Source organism: Ptychodera flava, chromosome 3, assembly GCF_041260155.1.
Source record: "Ptychodera flava strain L36383 chromosome 3, AS_Pfla_20210202, whole genome shotgun sequence".
NCBI lineage: Eukaryota > Metazoa > Hemichordata > Enteropneusta > Ptychoderidae > Ptychodera > Ptychodera flava.
Window position 1 is genome coordinate 10,703,067 of NC_091930.1, and position 14,028 is coordinate 10,717,094.

Genomic DNA, 14,028 nt, shown 5'->3' on the forward strand with positions numbered 1-14,028 from the left:
ATTTATTGTACACAAATATTAAACACGGGAACATCATCATGCATAGTGTATATTCGGCTGATGAGCGCCAGTTTCCATTTTTTCTGGTGATCACTGTTCAGTTTGTTCACAAGAAATGATGACACGTTGTAACAATGCCGCGCGGACTGAAGACAAGGTCAATGTTTTTTGTTTTGTGTTTTTATTTTTGTTTGTTTGTTTGTTTGTTTTTGTTTGTTTGTTTGTTTTTTCATGGAAGAAGGACTTCAAAATTGTAATGACTCGAAGAAGGATACCGAGGTTGTTAAGAAGGGTACTGTAAAACTCGGAGAAAAGATTCCCCAATGTAGAGATGTTTGTAAATGATGCAGCTGTGACTAACTGCGTGACCTTGAGCATTGATAGGGTACGCATACAGGCAAAGGCCGCGAGTAGTTCGTCCAGCTCTTCATGTCGAAACCGGGCAATTCATTCTATTGATAAACTCTCGGCCTTAAAATTCATACCTGTATACGACACTCGCCTTCAAATGATGACAATGACAGGGATGAAAGTTCGTACAGAAGAGGCACGAAGGACTGTCAACAGTCTAGCGGTCAGTCATGAAAGATGAAAACCTGCAGATGAAAAAATTACTATATCTGCAGCATTGATCCTTTTTGCAAAACCGAACGAAATATTCCTATGGGGTTTGCAACAGGAAAACTGCACAACTCCGGAAGGCAAATATGAATTGCACATCAGCTTTGATTTTTTTTATGCTCATCTTTGGATTATGGAATGCGAGTGCCTATTGTCATGCGTTAGACACCTCCATCGGTACCCCCATGCTAAGATCGTGCGGGCCATCCCTTACATAACCTTCCAGGGCCATTCGTACGATAAGTGCAAAAAACGCTTCAACGATACACACGCTACACGCCCTTCTCTTCTTTATTGCCGATGCATTTGAATAAGCTTCGCCTCATCGGATCGTCCTCGAGAGGTCTACAAACATGCATTTGCGTGGATCGCCATTGTTTTGCTCTTATGGCCTGGCCGCATTCTGCTGTTTAACAGTCATAAATATCGGTTTGATGACCAACCACTTTTAGGCGTCACTGCGACGCAAAGTTACTTTGTAAATTTCTTTCAGCCTGCAGAGAATTCGAAATCTCAGGTTTCGAAATGGTGGAGTATTTGCAAAATCTGGTGAATGTGTTGACATGCCAATTGCATTCAGACATTACACAACAGTCCACACCTACAGATGAATGGAATATTCCAGTCTCCTCGGCTCACTCCAGCTAGTCAAGAGACCTGGCTGTCGTTAAGTTTCCAGGGGTGAGCGGCGGTAGACGGTGAGCATTACAATACGCCTCGCGGGAGAAATCAAATACTCCACCATGCGAGTGTTAATCGCGCTTACACTGTTTGCCCACATGACCTTGTCAAAGTCATCCGACTTGCAACCGGTAAAGCCGATGCTCGACGGAGAACTGACGGTAAGTACACATTTAATATCTTGTTACGAACACCCCGAGTATCGGTCATCATACAATGTTTTGTTCGCGACACAATGGCATGACAGCACAATTCTTATTGAAATGGTATGAGACAGTTTGTCGAATCTATATGATTCCACTGGCAGTTAAGATTAATAGACCCCCTCCCCTGAAACAGCTGATTAGAGTTGCGGTCTGACGGGTATTATGAAACACATGTTCTCAGTGAGACTTCGAGAGAGTGATTCAATATCCGATGTTTGATTTGTGCCACGTTGACCAACAACAAATCACAGACTTAAGTACACTTCCAGGGTCTGCAATTTTATTGAAAGAAAGACAACTTTTTCATCTCATTACAGCTCTTGTTACCATAGTTACGCAAGGAATTAACGCGTATTGGTTGTTGTAAAATTCTACCGCAAAAGATTTCGCATGACGTTTATCGTTTAAATATCAGATTAGAAATATATTATGACGAGTGATGCCTTGGAAGAGGTTATCCATATTGGTATTGCTGTTGTCATCGTTATGTGTGTGTATTGTTGTTATTCGAAATACGAAAGTAGGTGACTTGAAACTTGTGCAGAGTAAACTTGACCACCGTAGGCACATCATGCGCATGGCTATCGCGCTTCCACTGTATCGGCTGTCGGAATGCGATACGTAAAACAAACATGTCCAGTTATGTAATGAAGGGGGCTTAAATATCGAATATGAAAATATCATGCAGAAAGTCGTTTCTTTATTTGCTCGTTTGTTTGTTTGTTTGTCGATGGATGGCTTTACGTAACTCTTAAGCTTGCTACACGATGGTCCCCTTCTCAATTTCATTGAATTTTTTTCATCAGAAAGACAGGGGTACCATCCTGTATACATTTAGGGTCAAAGTTCGAGTTTACCCGACTTTTGCAAACGCATAATTGTGATTGTTACGTGCCGTAAGTTTACAAACATCATATAACCTGTCTCAAACTCAAGAAATACAGTTGTATCTAGTCAATTGAATAATCTAAATGTAAATGCTCACGAATGCCGATGCATTACAAGGTGATCTCGGTATAGTACACGCGATCTGCGCTCGATAAACGGTTAGCTAGTTCTGGTCTGGCGACGAGGGTACTCTACCGACCACAGCCGGCCCGAGCTCTAATTCTAATAGGATGGGCGTTTGAAAAAGTTGTGTTGACTTTGCAAATGAGAAAATCCAACTCGCTGTATCTTAGTAGGAATAAAAGACTGAGAGGGCGATGATCTGTTTTGACGGCATAGTAAATCGGTCTAACCTTGCTTGAAATGTTAATTTATTCCAGTGGTGATCAATCGATAAGGGGCCGTCCAACAAATCTTTAGAGGGAGGGGTCAAACTCAGAAAAGAAAACTCTGCAGAGTTTGAAACTGTCAACATTTCTTGTGAATATCGATAAAACGTATTCTTTCGGTCAGTCAGAAACGAAGTGTATATTTTTGGGAGGGAAGGAGGGCGTGAGCTTACGCACACCATGTATAGGCCGAAATAATAATTTTTCAAGAGATGTATGTAAGTATATCCCGGCCACCCCTCCTAAGATGTGGTGGCCCATCCCTAATATATTTTCTTTCACAAAGACCATGTTTGCTTGTGATGTTAGGAAAGCATATAAACGTTAAGGAGAGTACAATCACGCCGTTATGGGGTATAAGCAAAATAAATATCTGTGGATTGAAAATTGCCCTCTTTACATGTAACCTTTGTCCGCTACAGGTGGTATGCGCCTCGAGGACAGACAAGTCAAACTCTCAAACTTTTACAGTTTTTTTTGTGATGTACCACTTGTAGGGGTTCATTTTCAATCCCTTTCATAAGAAAAATTATCACTGTCTTAGTTTTCCGGAAATAAGTTTTTTTCTTCATAGAGTTTACTCAGGAATCAGTGGCGGCCATTTCAAATTTGAAATATCGTAGATCTTCGGACAACTGTTTCTCCAGTACCAAAATTTGCACGGTGACCCCCCCATTTTTATTTTTGACTTTGAAAGAGAATTGTTGAAAGATTCCTTGAGGAAAGTTTGAGCAAAAGTTTAAGTCTTTCGCTTTCGAGGCGCATACTACCTTTTCTAAACGTTCTCGTGGCTGGAAAGTAAGATAAAGTTCTATATAAGGGGGCTGCACACCCTCCTCAAAGTAATGGCTTTGAAAGTTTAAAATATTGCAAATTGCAGTCGTAACAACACCTCCCAAGATTTCAATGTGCATCCCTAATACCCGAGGGAGAGCTGTTCGACCCCTGTTGAACAGCTGTGTAACCTTTGACATGAAAGGTCAGGGACAAGCGGTTACGTGTATTCCCAAGGCACCACTTGAAATACTCTCATGTACTAGCTCCGGAAGGTCGCTATAAAACTACACGCTCCTGCAGTTGTTGTAGACCTCAAACACACATGCCGCCAAACTTTCATATGTTGATATTATGTCAACCATTCGACGCAAAAACACAAGAGCACCAATCTGCTGGAGAAAGCAAAAACATAGCAAGTACACAGATTGTCCATTCATACTCAAACATCACACGTTCGAGGTCCTCGGATCGATCGATCATTAATCGAATTCACAAGTTAATTTGTACCTATTTTCCATGATGTCCTTATTATTAACACATTTCAACGTTCTGTGAAAACTGACAGATGTACGTTATTCTCTCTTCATGTCTCCAGGTGAATAAAAAAAATTTGCATAGTACTTGTTGAAGCACTTTAAATATTTTTGCCTTTCTTAGTTTTACTGTAGTCGTAAACTTACACTACGTGTCAAATATCACGCTTTCAAAAGGAATGCAAGTGCTAGCGTCTAGGTCAGTTGTCCGAATCACCAATATTGTACGCGTAGAAAATGCATTATAATTATCAAATGTAGCTGTTACAAGGGATAAATTGCAGAGTGGGCCAACAGACTCCGTGAACGTGACTTTATTTTCGCTTTCATTGTAGGAAGAACAGCGCCTTCTTTTTGTGGAAAGAAGAAGCGTGTCAGGAGGGAACCGCAGAAAATTAGGTGAGCGAAAAATTAATGACAATCTCTGTTTGTTTTGTTTTGTTTTGTTTTCCGTAATGAGATACAATGGAAAAGAAACAAAAGGAGGCAAAACCTGACAATGTGATGAGCTTATGGTCTGAGCCTCGGAGAATACAAGTTTATCCTTCCAGAATGTAATAGGCATGCAGATGATATTTCTTGAATAATCGATCAGTACTGGCACAGTCACGCTGGCATTCACTGACGAATACAAGTCACAGTTGTCGATGTCATGTCAACGCTGTGACCCTACCTCTCACCGCGCGTACGTCAAAATAATCCCAAGCTCTAAACTGTGACGTGTTCACTTGTTGATGAAAGCAATAGCTGACAGCGACAGGCAAGTCTTGCAGCTATTCCGAACAATGAATGAGACAAGCCGCCCTGTCACTCAAGATTGTAAATTTAAAATTACGCCAGTGTTTCACAGGGCAATTTCATCTTCAAACTAGCTTCAAATGCACAATGTGTCTTCTCCGTACATAAGTAATGACGCCACCTCAGTTAAGATGGAGAGAGTATGTGATTTCTTGAAGTTCTTCCCTTGATTTTGACGGATTGTGTACCGGTCAAGGACGCAGCGTTTAACAAGTGTCCGTCGTCTCTTACAATTCCTCTTTCAATGTTTTTAATTTCCAAAATTCACACAATTGTTATTATTACTGCAATAGGCAGTGTTATTAGACACATTTGGCTCACTAATTTTTCATCGTTTTGCTCAAACTCGACTTGTCTCAAATCGTCTCTCGAAAAGCTTTGAAATTTAGCTGATAAGTTCCTGGGATAACTTCATCGATGTTTGTTCAAATGATGATGATGGAAATTGCATTCTATATTTTAAGGATTTCTGGTCATTTAGGAAAGAAATCTTATCTGAAACCGCTTGTTGTCCGACAGCTTTCAAACTTGGTTTGTTGTCTGTTGAGATTGACCGTATCCATGGTGAATTGATTCACACAATTAGTCATGTAAATTTTAAGGCGACTTTTCATTTCTTTCGACTATGAGAACAGTAAATGTTTGATAGTAAGCAACAGATATAATCAGATATATTGATAGTGTCTTTCTGCAACATTTCCTAGACGAACTTATCGGCTGCAAGGTCGATTTTATATTCTTGGTTCTCGTCAAAATCCCAATTGCAAGCATTGAATCGCTTCATATAACTTTTCATATGGGGATTTGTCCAACATCTTATTTCTATGTATGTTACATTTGTTCATCCATCTATATAAAGGAAGCAAAACGCGGATTAATACACGGGTGTGCGGAAGAGTACATCCCCACTATTGTAAAGACGGATCGTACTGCCTCTATGAACATCAAGTCTGTGATTCGTTCAAACACTGCAATGACGGAAGTGACGAAGATGGGTGTTGTAAGTACAGACTTCTTGTAGTTCTCAGTTGAAACTTTTATGCATGTGATGGAGTATCCTGTCCCAATGGTTTAAATGTTCCAAAAGAGAACGCTGTGATTTTTTCACAGTGTAAGAAAATTGCTCATGTTTGTGCGTGGCGGGATTGGCCAATTGGCCAATGGATTAGCAAGGACTTACAGAGCCCGGCGGCAGGATATACTGTGTCGGTTAGGATGTAGGATCGATGACCAACTCACACAGCTCATTCAAGTTCACAAAAAGTAGTCCCCTAGGAATGTCAAAATATTGAATATTTGCAGTTCTTGGCGAAAGAGCCTCATTAATGAAGTTGTTTCCTTCTGTCTTTTCCAAAAGAAACAACAGAATTTTGACACATAAGAAAAATATTTGTAAAGGTCGAAGACAACCGTAAATGTTGTAATACTTTCATCAAGACTAAATGGCGTCAGTATTTGAAAAGCACAAGCTTAAACCATTCTAGTCACTTAAGATATTTTAGACGCCATTTGGGGAAATTCCAAGTAATGAAAACTCATGTGAAGTTATCATTTTAAGTTAAGATATCATAATACACAGCCAAATTATCATAATATTCGTAAATGTTGCTAATAATCGCCATTATATGGGCACCAATTGACAAGGTGCCAGCAATGAATTTTCTTTGCACAGTATCTAATTGTTTGTCTATTATTTGTATGACAGTCAATGCGCCAACCAAAGCGTATATCAAGGAGTCTGTATGTGGCGATAAGCATCCCTATCTGTGCATTGATAGGTCATTTTGTTTGTACACGTCACACATCTGCGATGGAACCAACCACTGTTCAGATGGCTCGGATGAGTTTGAATGTGGTAAGATTCAAATCATGAAAATTATCTCGCTTACGATGCACTGCAGTTGTCCAAAATGAGAGAGAGTGCCAGCAATACCCCCAACCATACTGGTGATATTAACAGAATAACATATGATTATTTAAATGATTTATTAAGTAAAATTACTCGAAACTAGCCACTGACTTATTTTTTTCTGTCCGTGCAGCACATACAGACATGATCGTAGGAGGACAGAAGACAAGCGTGTTAAAAAATTTGAACTCTTTCTCCATGGTCGTTTTCACGGTGGGATCCTAGTCTTACTTCAAATCATTAGTATGCCAGAGATAGGTTCCGAATCCCGCCGTCAGTAAGTAGGAAAATCATTACAATGAAATGCGTTGAATTTCCTTAATACCCATATTCTTTTATTTCCAGATTCCTACAACGCGTCTAATGGTAAGGAATTCAAGATTTAGGCTGGGCCAGTCCTTTGGCGGGAAGTAATTTTGCTCTGAATGTCTACAAAATTTACCTTGCTTCATCTTATGCTAGTGTAACTTACTATACCCGACGTTGTCTCGCCTTCACGGTTTTTAAGGTAGTATTAGCCTCGTCAGTGAAAGGCCTTGGCGTAGTATGCGCCTCGAAAGTCAAAGGTCTTAACTTTTGCTGAAACATATTTCTCAAGGAATCTTGCAACCATTCTCTTTTAAAATCAGGATTAAAATCGCGGGTCACCTTGCAAATTTGACCACAGTTACTGGAGAACAAATTCCCCAGGGTTTACTTGAAATTCAAAATGGCCGCCATCCCTGTGTTAACTATTTGGATGAAAATAAAAATAATGGGGTGTTTGACGATTCGATTATATCTTTGGGCATAAAAGTTCACCGATTGACACGAGAGGGCAGGTCGAGAGAAACCACTTTCAATTGGTGAGACTGAAAAGCACTGTACCAATGCTAGATATAGTACAATTTAGAATAATCTTAGGACGTTCTTGTTTGTGTTCATTTGCCATTAATTAATTGCCCGTAGCTTTGTCATTATCAGTGAGGATAGTACAGATAAATATGCCCCAGTCTGCTTTCTTAGTGTGAGATAGCTATAGACAGCTTTGCTTTGGAGATTGGTTTGTCACTATATTCGACAAGAGTACAGTGGTAGAAAAACTATCATTTTTCGTAAATGTATTGTCAAAAACTCTGTTTACTTTTGTCTTTTTCAGCTTACGTGTCGAAACGGAAAAAAGCTGAACTCGACTACGATCTGTGTAAAGACCCGCATCCTTACGGCTGTGTAGATGGTAGCTATTGCATTTACCCTATTCAAATCTGCAATTCTATCGAGGACTGCAAAGACGGAAGTGACGAAAGAGAATGCGGTAGGTTTGTTTCGGTTTCGAGCTACCGTGACGGCGATTCGAAAACTATCGTCAGTTTTACTGGCAAAATTCTTCACACAGTGAAGATAGTGATAAAGCATGATGCAGCATATTTTGCCATACTTGTTGATACATGTCAATTTTTCCGATGTAATCAAGGACGGTTATGCAAATTCTGTTTCAGGCCACCATAGTAGAACCATGTATGCAGATTTGTCACCTTTTAACACGAGGAATACCACGTGCTTCCTATTAATATAATCGAAATGTTCTATAATACATGTTAAATGTGAATCAAGACCATAAATTCCTGGTTATTTTATTTCTGGTGTACTGTACAGATCCGTATAAAAAACGTTCAAAAGCTTACTTAGCTGAGGGGTACTGCAGAGAATCTGCTCCCTATCTTTGTTTGGATGGCGGATACTGCTTGGGCGGGCATCTCCTGTGTTCAGGAATAGCGGAGTGCAAGGATTCCAGTGATGAATTCGACTGTGGTAAGTTTAGAGGGCGCCTTTCTTTGAATTGTCTCCAATTTACATAATTGCATACTTACGATCGATTTTCAAAAAGGGGGCTTTTGGACCGCTAACATTTAGCTAATAACAAATTCCTTAATTTTAATGAACACATGATTGCTTGTTCAAAGGGTATAATACTTTGTGTTGTGTGTTTATCAGATTTTGAAAAATACTATGGAACTTTGGATGGGAAGTGTCGAATTGAGACTCACGTCGGAAACACAGGATGGCGAGATCTTGCCAACCAGTTATTGGACGCCCACAATTACTTCCGGTGTTTGCATGGGTCAAAGCCCTTGAGGTAGGTATTGAATAGACAATAAATGGCAAGTGCCAGGCTTTTTTTGTTTGAAGTATGCGTTGGTCGTTTAAAACAATATCACATGTCCAGTTAATTTCGTCTCTTCGTTAAAGGTATACTGTCACCTGTTCTAATTTTACCACAGTAACCATTGAAAGAGAAAATCTAACCAATCACAGATTGTAAGCGGGTGGCCATTTTTTTAAAAAACAGCGCCCTCACATGGGCATTTTGAATACCAAGGAAGGCCCCTTTGACCATATATGTGCATATTTAGATAACAGGTGACTGTATACCTTTAATTAAGAGTCAGTTTCTATAGGTGTTTTTGTCTCATTTTAAACCAATGTGATAATGCTCTTAGAATGATGTTTGTAGAGTGCGCTTCCTAAGATTTAAAATATTATTACTGCAATTATTACATAATAGGCTTCAGAACAGACGTCCTTGGCACATTTATGGAGATTTGATTTAGCAATGTTCATGTATTTAAGACGAGCAGACGTTAAGCCATTTTAATATTGTAGATCCCCTATTCTGATATCCAACGTCATTTTGTTTTATTTATTTTGCCTGAGACATTAAAGCCCCGCTGGCTGTATCTTTTAGCATTATTTCTATAAATTTACTTTCAAGCTAAAAGAAGTGTGTATACACTTATTATTAACTACCCGCTGGGACTGTATATGCAATTTTGAACAATGCGATTAAATGTTTGCCCAAACATTAAATCACAGCCCCAGGAGAAAAGCAAAAAACGTGGATACTGTGCACATCTACACTGAAATCTTCGCATAAACTGCACAGAGTAGTTCAATGTAATGCATAGGGGTGAATGTTTTCAAATGTGACATTGTATGTTCTGTTTCCTTTGTAGTAATGCAATTTCTGAAAATAGCGGGAATCAAAATGACCGTTAAATTTTGAATTTACGTGTCAAATGTTTCACAAAGGGATAGTTTTCTGTTGCAGTAAAAGCCCACATCCCTTCAGAGGACAGAATTCAGAGAAAGCCAGGAGAGAACAGGACGATATTTTAAGGTCAAGACATTTCAAGAGTTACAGCTGGCAGGGCTTTAATGATACATCAATTTTTTCCACTTGAAAACAGATGGAGTAAGAAGTTGGAAAAACTCTCAATCGCAGCAGCAAACGCCAGCGCTGAAAAAGGTTCCGAGCTGACACACAGTTATGGAAGGTACCCGGAAAATCTGGCATATGCCGGAAAAATCAACATCACCATGGCGACTGGTAAGCAATCACCAGCTCTAGAAATTTGCATATTTTGCTGTCAACATCACGCGCATTATGTTCCAGGGTAGACCTTTAAGGCCCATCTCTTGCATAAAGGGCAATAGTTCGGACCAGACGGAAAAAGTGTCTTTACCGAGAAATGTAAATTCATGATCATTTTAGGTTGATAGTTTCAAAGTAGAACTGAGGGTCAAGGTCACGGGAACGGTCAATGTCAACAGGCGATGATGAGGGACCTGGGATCAGTGACTGCCGCTTTTCCAAAGATAATTGGCTTGCTTGTCTGCTTCTTCTGGTTGTTGTTAGATTAAACCCCACAGTGCCTGTGGTACCATACTTAATTATAATTTCTTCAGAGTTAATGTGAATTTTGCTGTTGCCATGGGTTTCACAGCCATCTTATAAGAGTAATTCTTGATGTCTCTCATTTCAACAGGGTTCGGAATCATAAAGATGTTCTACGACGAAATATCATTATTCAACTTCGATAAACCGGTGAGGAAAGAAGCCACAGGTAAGCTAACATACATGTAAGCAAGTTGAACAATTGAACAGACACATACACTGATCGACAGGTCGATGGATAGTCTGGTCCCCTGACCCATTTCTACCGCTGGCTACGCTGCTAAATAGGGTCAGGTATGGGCTATTATGAGCATTGCTGTCCATGATTGCGTTGAATTTGTTTCCAACTTGGAATTACCTTCGAATTTAGATTTCGTTTGTCCATGGAGTAATTTTACGTCCATGGTTTCCTGGATCAAGCACCCCATGTCGACATTGAATGAAAAACGAAATTCACTTATTTTTGAGGCACTTCCGAACAGGCGATAGGAGGGATAGTCTGTCAAATGTCACAATAGAAGGACAAAGTCGGATACTTAAAAGTGAAGCTGTGCCAACAACTTCAACGTTCGATGTTTCGTAGTCTAAATATCCAAGCTTGACGCTATACAGAATTGCTGATCAAATGATCTTGTCAAGTGACTGTGTTAAAGGTATACTGTCACCTGTTCCAATTTTGCCGCAGTTACCATGGAAAGAGGAAATCTAACCAATCATAGATTTTAAGCGGGTGGCCGCTTTTTAAAAACAGCGCCCTCACATGGGCATTTGGTTACCAAGGAACGCCGCTGTGACCATATATGGGCATATTTAGATTAGAGGTGACTGTATGCCTTTAATTAATACGCAGTCAAAATTCTGACTGGCGGCCTACGAGTAACTATTTTTGTTAGCAGCGCAGCCAGAGGTAGAAATGGGTCAGGGGACCATACTAATCTATAGAGTGATAAAAATGACAACTACTGTGACTGACGAGTAGAGTGAGTGACAGACGGATGGGCAGGTAAACACGTCGGCAGAGACAGCCCTCCGGCACATAATTTAGATCATGATAATAGAGATTGGGGACAGAGCACAACATGAAGGGAGACTATCTGACACTGAACAGAGAATACACGTTTTTTTTCCATGTTTTCGTGATGTAATTACGTTTTTGCACGTACAATTCGTTTATCGAGGGACCGGTTGTTTTGTTTCACCATTCAACATAGCGAACGATATTGACCTAAAATATATCTATTTCTCTTTAGCACCTGTTGCAATAAAACTTTTAAACGTTCCAAAGTGACATTAGGTCATCAGCCTCTGTCTAAATCTTGGCACACAGGTCATTTCATAACGATGATGTGGCACACAGCTCGGCGGCTTGGCTGCGGTTATGCCAGGGGACCCGACGGGGAATACCAGATGGCGTGTCAATACAGCGGACAGCATCGTCGCAAGACTTTGCGCCAAAGCATCAGACGGCCACTCTAGATGCTGTGCTGCATTCTGATTCTATAAAACATTTAATGACACCAATCTGACATTAAGTTTTCAGGAGGATATTATGTACTCGACAGGAAGTGACGTCACACTTAGAAGTGACGTCACACTTACTGGCACAGCGTCAATGTGTCAGTCTGACATATTTAACAGCGAGTTGATTTTGAGACATTTTGTAAGTTTTGCGCCCTGAAATGAAAAGTAGTACAATCGTAGATGATACAAGTTTTAATTGGTTATATATTTTTATATACAGAAATCTTTGTGCTAAATTTCACTTATCTATTTCAATTTCATGGAAAATATATAATGGCTATGGGATATGTAGCACTTTGAGTAGTTTTGCATTAAATACTTTTCTTACTACCATTATGTGGTTTTTGTGCATGTTCTGTGTTTGTTGGTCGATATGGGCATTGAGTGACAAGAAATAGATTCTTATCTCGCGTATATCTATAACATACAGAGTACCGAGGAAATATATGAAATAAAAACCACAGTCTAGGATATGTCGTCATGTTTACAGTGTTAAAACCGTCAATTAAATAAGGAGTTGTACACTTACTTGTGGCCAGACGATTATGTATATCTCTTACTCTTAAATAATTCAACAGATTCGCCGAAAGCTGACCCATTGGCCATGTGGACATCCAAAATACATACATGTAATATATAAATGCCATCCTTTTCCAGGACTTTGTCGTTGCCGACTTTATCACGTGATGTCATTCGCCAACGGAACTCAAGTTAAACTCCTGCTGATAATTGTAAAAATCACCCCAAATTTCAGTATTTTCCGAGGTGTTTTACAAGACAATACCAAAGGCTAAGTGCTACCGTACAATCTGTTTAACTCGAGCATGAATACATACTAACATTGAATGTCGCAATTTGTAAAGGGCTGGGTGATTCCGGTGGTCTTGCCGATGATGGCAGCATTGTACATTATCCAAAAACAAAATCACTATTGATGAACAATACAAAACCAATCACATTATTGATAAAATCAAGACAGCTGATCGATTATTCTGCATCATATCAGTCTTACTTGAATAAATGCTCTATTGAATGATGTTATGATTATGAATATAATGGCCTTTTGACGTCACGCATCTTTAGCTTCGCTTGTATCGACAATTCAGATTTCGTTTTATAGATTGGATGCTGCGATGGGATCTGCACCTCGAACAGTTCGCAATCTACAAGTACACAGCAGATGATCGTGTAGTTCACAGACCCCAGTGAGAATTGTAGTCGGTAATAAACTTGTTTGTACTGACCCTTGATTCGCACACATTATATTTAGAACTGTCGGTTATCAAAAGAAGTGTAATTTGCTTTTGGATTTGCATTTTCGGACTACAACTTTATATTGGAACACAAGTGGCTTTGCACCACTGCCTGACTTTGTTAATGATAAACATTGCCTCTTTCCAGGAATCAGCAATGAATGTTTAGCAAATGTGAAGCAAGCTCAGCATTCGATGCATATTCATAGTTCACCACGTTTAATTTGGAGCTTTCAAATCACTGCAAGACTTTGGCAATTAAAGTTTGGTTGTATCCCTTCGTTTACATGAAGGTGCTTCGGCCGCAGTCGTCGGTTTCGGTACAGCCGCCATTTTGAAATTTTATTTTATTTTATTTTATTTTACTTTATTCATTCAGAACCAAAGGCCCACTTACAGGTCTGACAATAAAAGCTAAGATAAAAATCTGAGACAAGCATATAACATACAAACAAAAATTATTTGTACAAAATATCCTTGACGGTCTGACGGAAGACAGACCTATCGGTGAAGATATCAACAAAGTTATATTTACACACTAGATCATTACAAAAAGACATTGATCTTGGAAGAAAGGAAAACTTCCTAACATTGAGGCGAGATCTCGCGTGTCACAGTGACAAAGTGTCCTCATTGGAAAGTTGTAATTTATCTGTTCAACAAGATAAGGTGAATCATCGTCGGAATGGACACACTTGTTTAAAAATTAAGATTGCGACATGAGGAAAGCTGGGGAA

The 14,028-nt window shown here is 39.5% G+C and overlaps 1 protein-coding gene across 1 annotated transcript; it reads left to right on the top strand.

Annotated features, from left to right (window-relative positions):
- The first annotated feature begins 1,249 nt into the window (after nucleotides 1–1,249).
- On the top strand, nucleotides 1,250–12,374 carry LOC139129537 (uncharacterized). Its single transcript, XM_070695188.1, has 11 exons — nucleotides 1,250–1,463; nucleotides 4,431–4,494; nucleotides 5,753–5,893; nucleotides 6,599–6,748; nucleotides 7,148–7,168; nucleotides 7,941–8,096; nucleotides 8,438–8,593; nucleotides 8,777–8,918; nucleotides 10,030–10,169; nucleotides 10,609–10,686; nucleotides 11,845–12,374. Exons 1-11 carry the CDS (start codon nucleotides 1,365–1,367, stop codon nucleotides 11,991–11,993), a joined length of 1,296 nt encoding a protein of 431 aa, XP_070551289.1. The 5' UTR covers nucleotides 1,250–1,364; the 3' UTR covers nucleotides 11,994–12,374.
- The last annotated feature ends 1,654 nt before the right edge of the window (nucleotides 12,375–14,028 follow it).

What these genes read in the sequence shown, in the direction of transcription:
- LOC139129537 (XM_070695188.1), top strand. Translation starts at nt 1,365, where the DNA reads ATGCGAGTGTTAATCGCGCTTACACTGTTTGCCCACATGACCTTGTCA. An exon ending in TGCTCGACGGAGAACTGACG is followed by an intron (nt 1,464 to 4,430) that starts GTAAGTACACAT and finishes CTTTCATTGTAG; the next exon opens with GAAGAACAGCGCCTTCTTTT. An exon ending in CAACATCACCATGGCGACTG is followed by an intron (nt 10,170 to 10,608) that starts GTAAGCAATCAC and finishes TCATTTCAACAG; the next exon opens with GGTTCGGAATCATAAAGATG.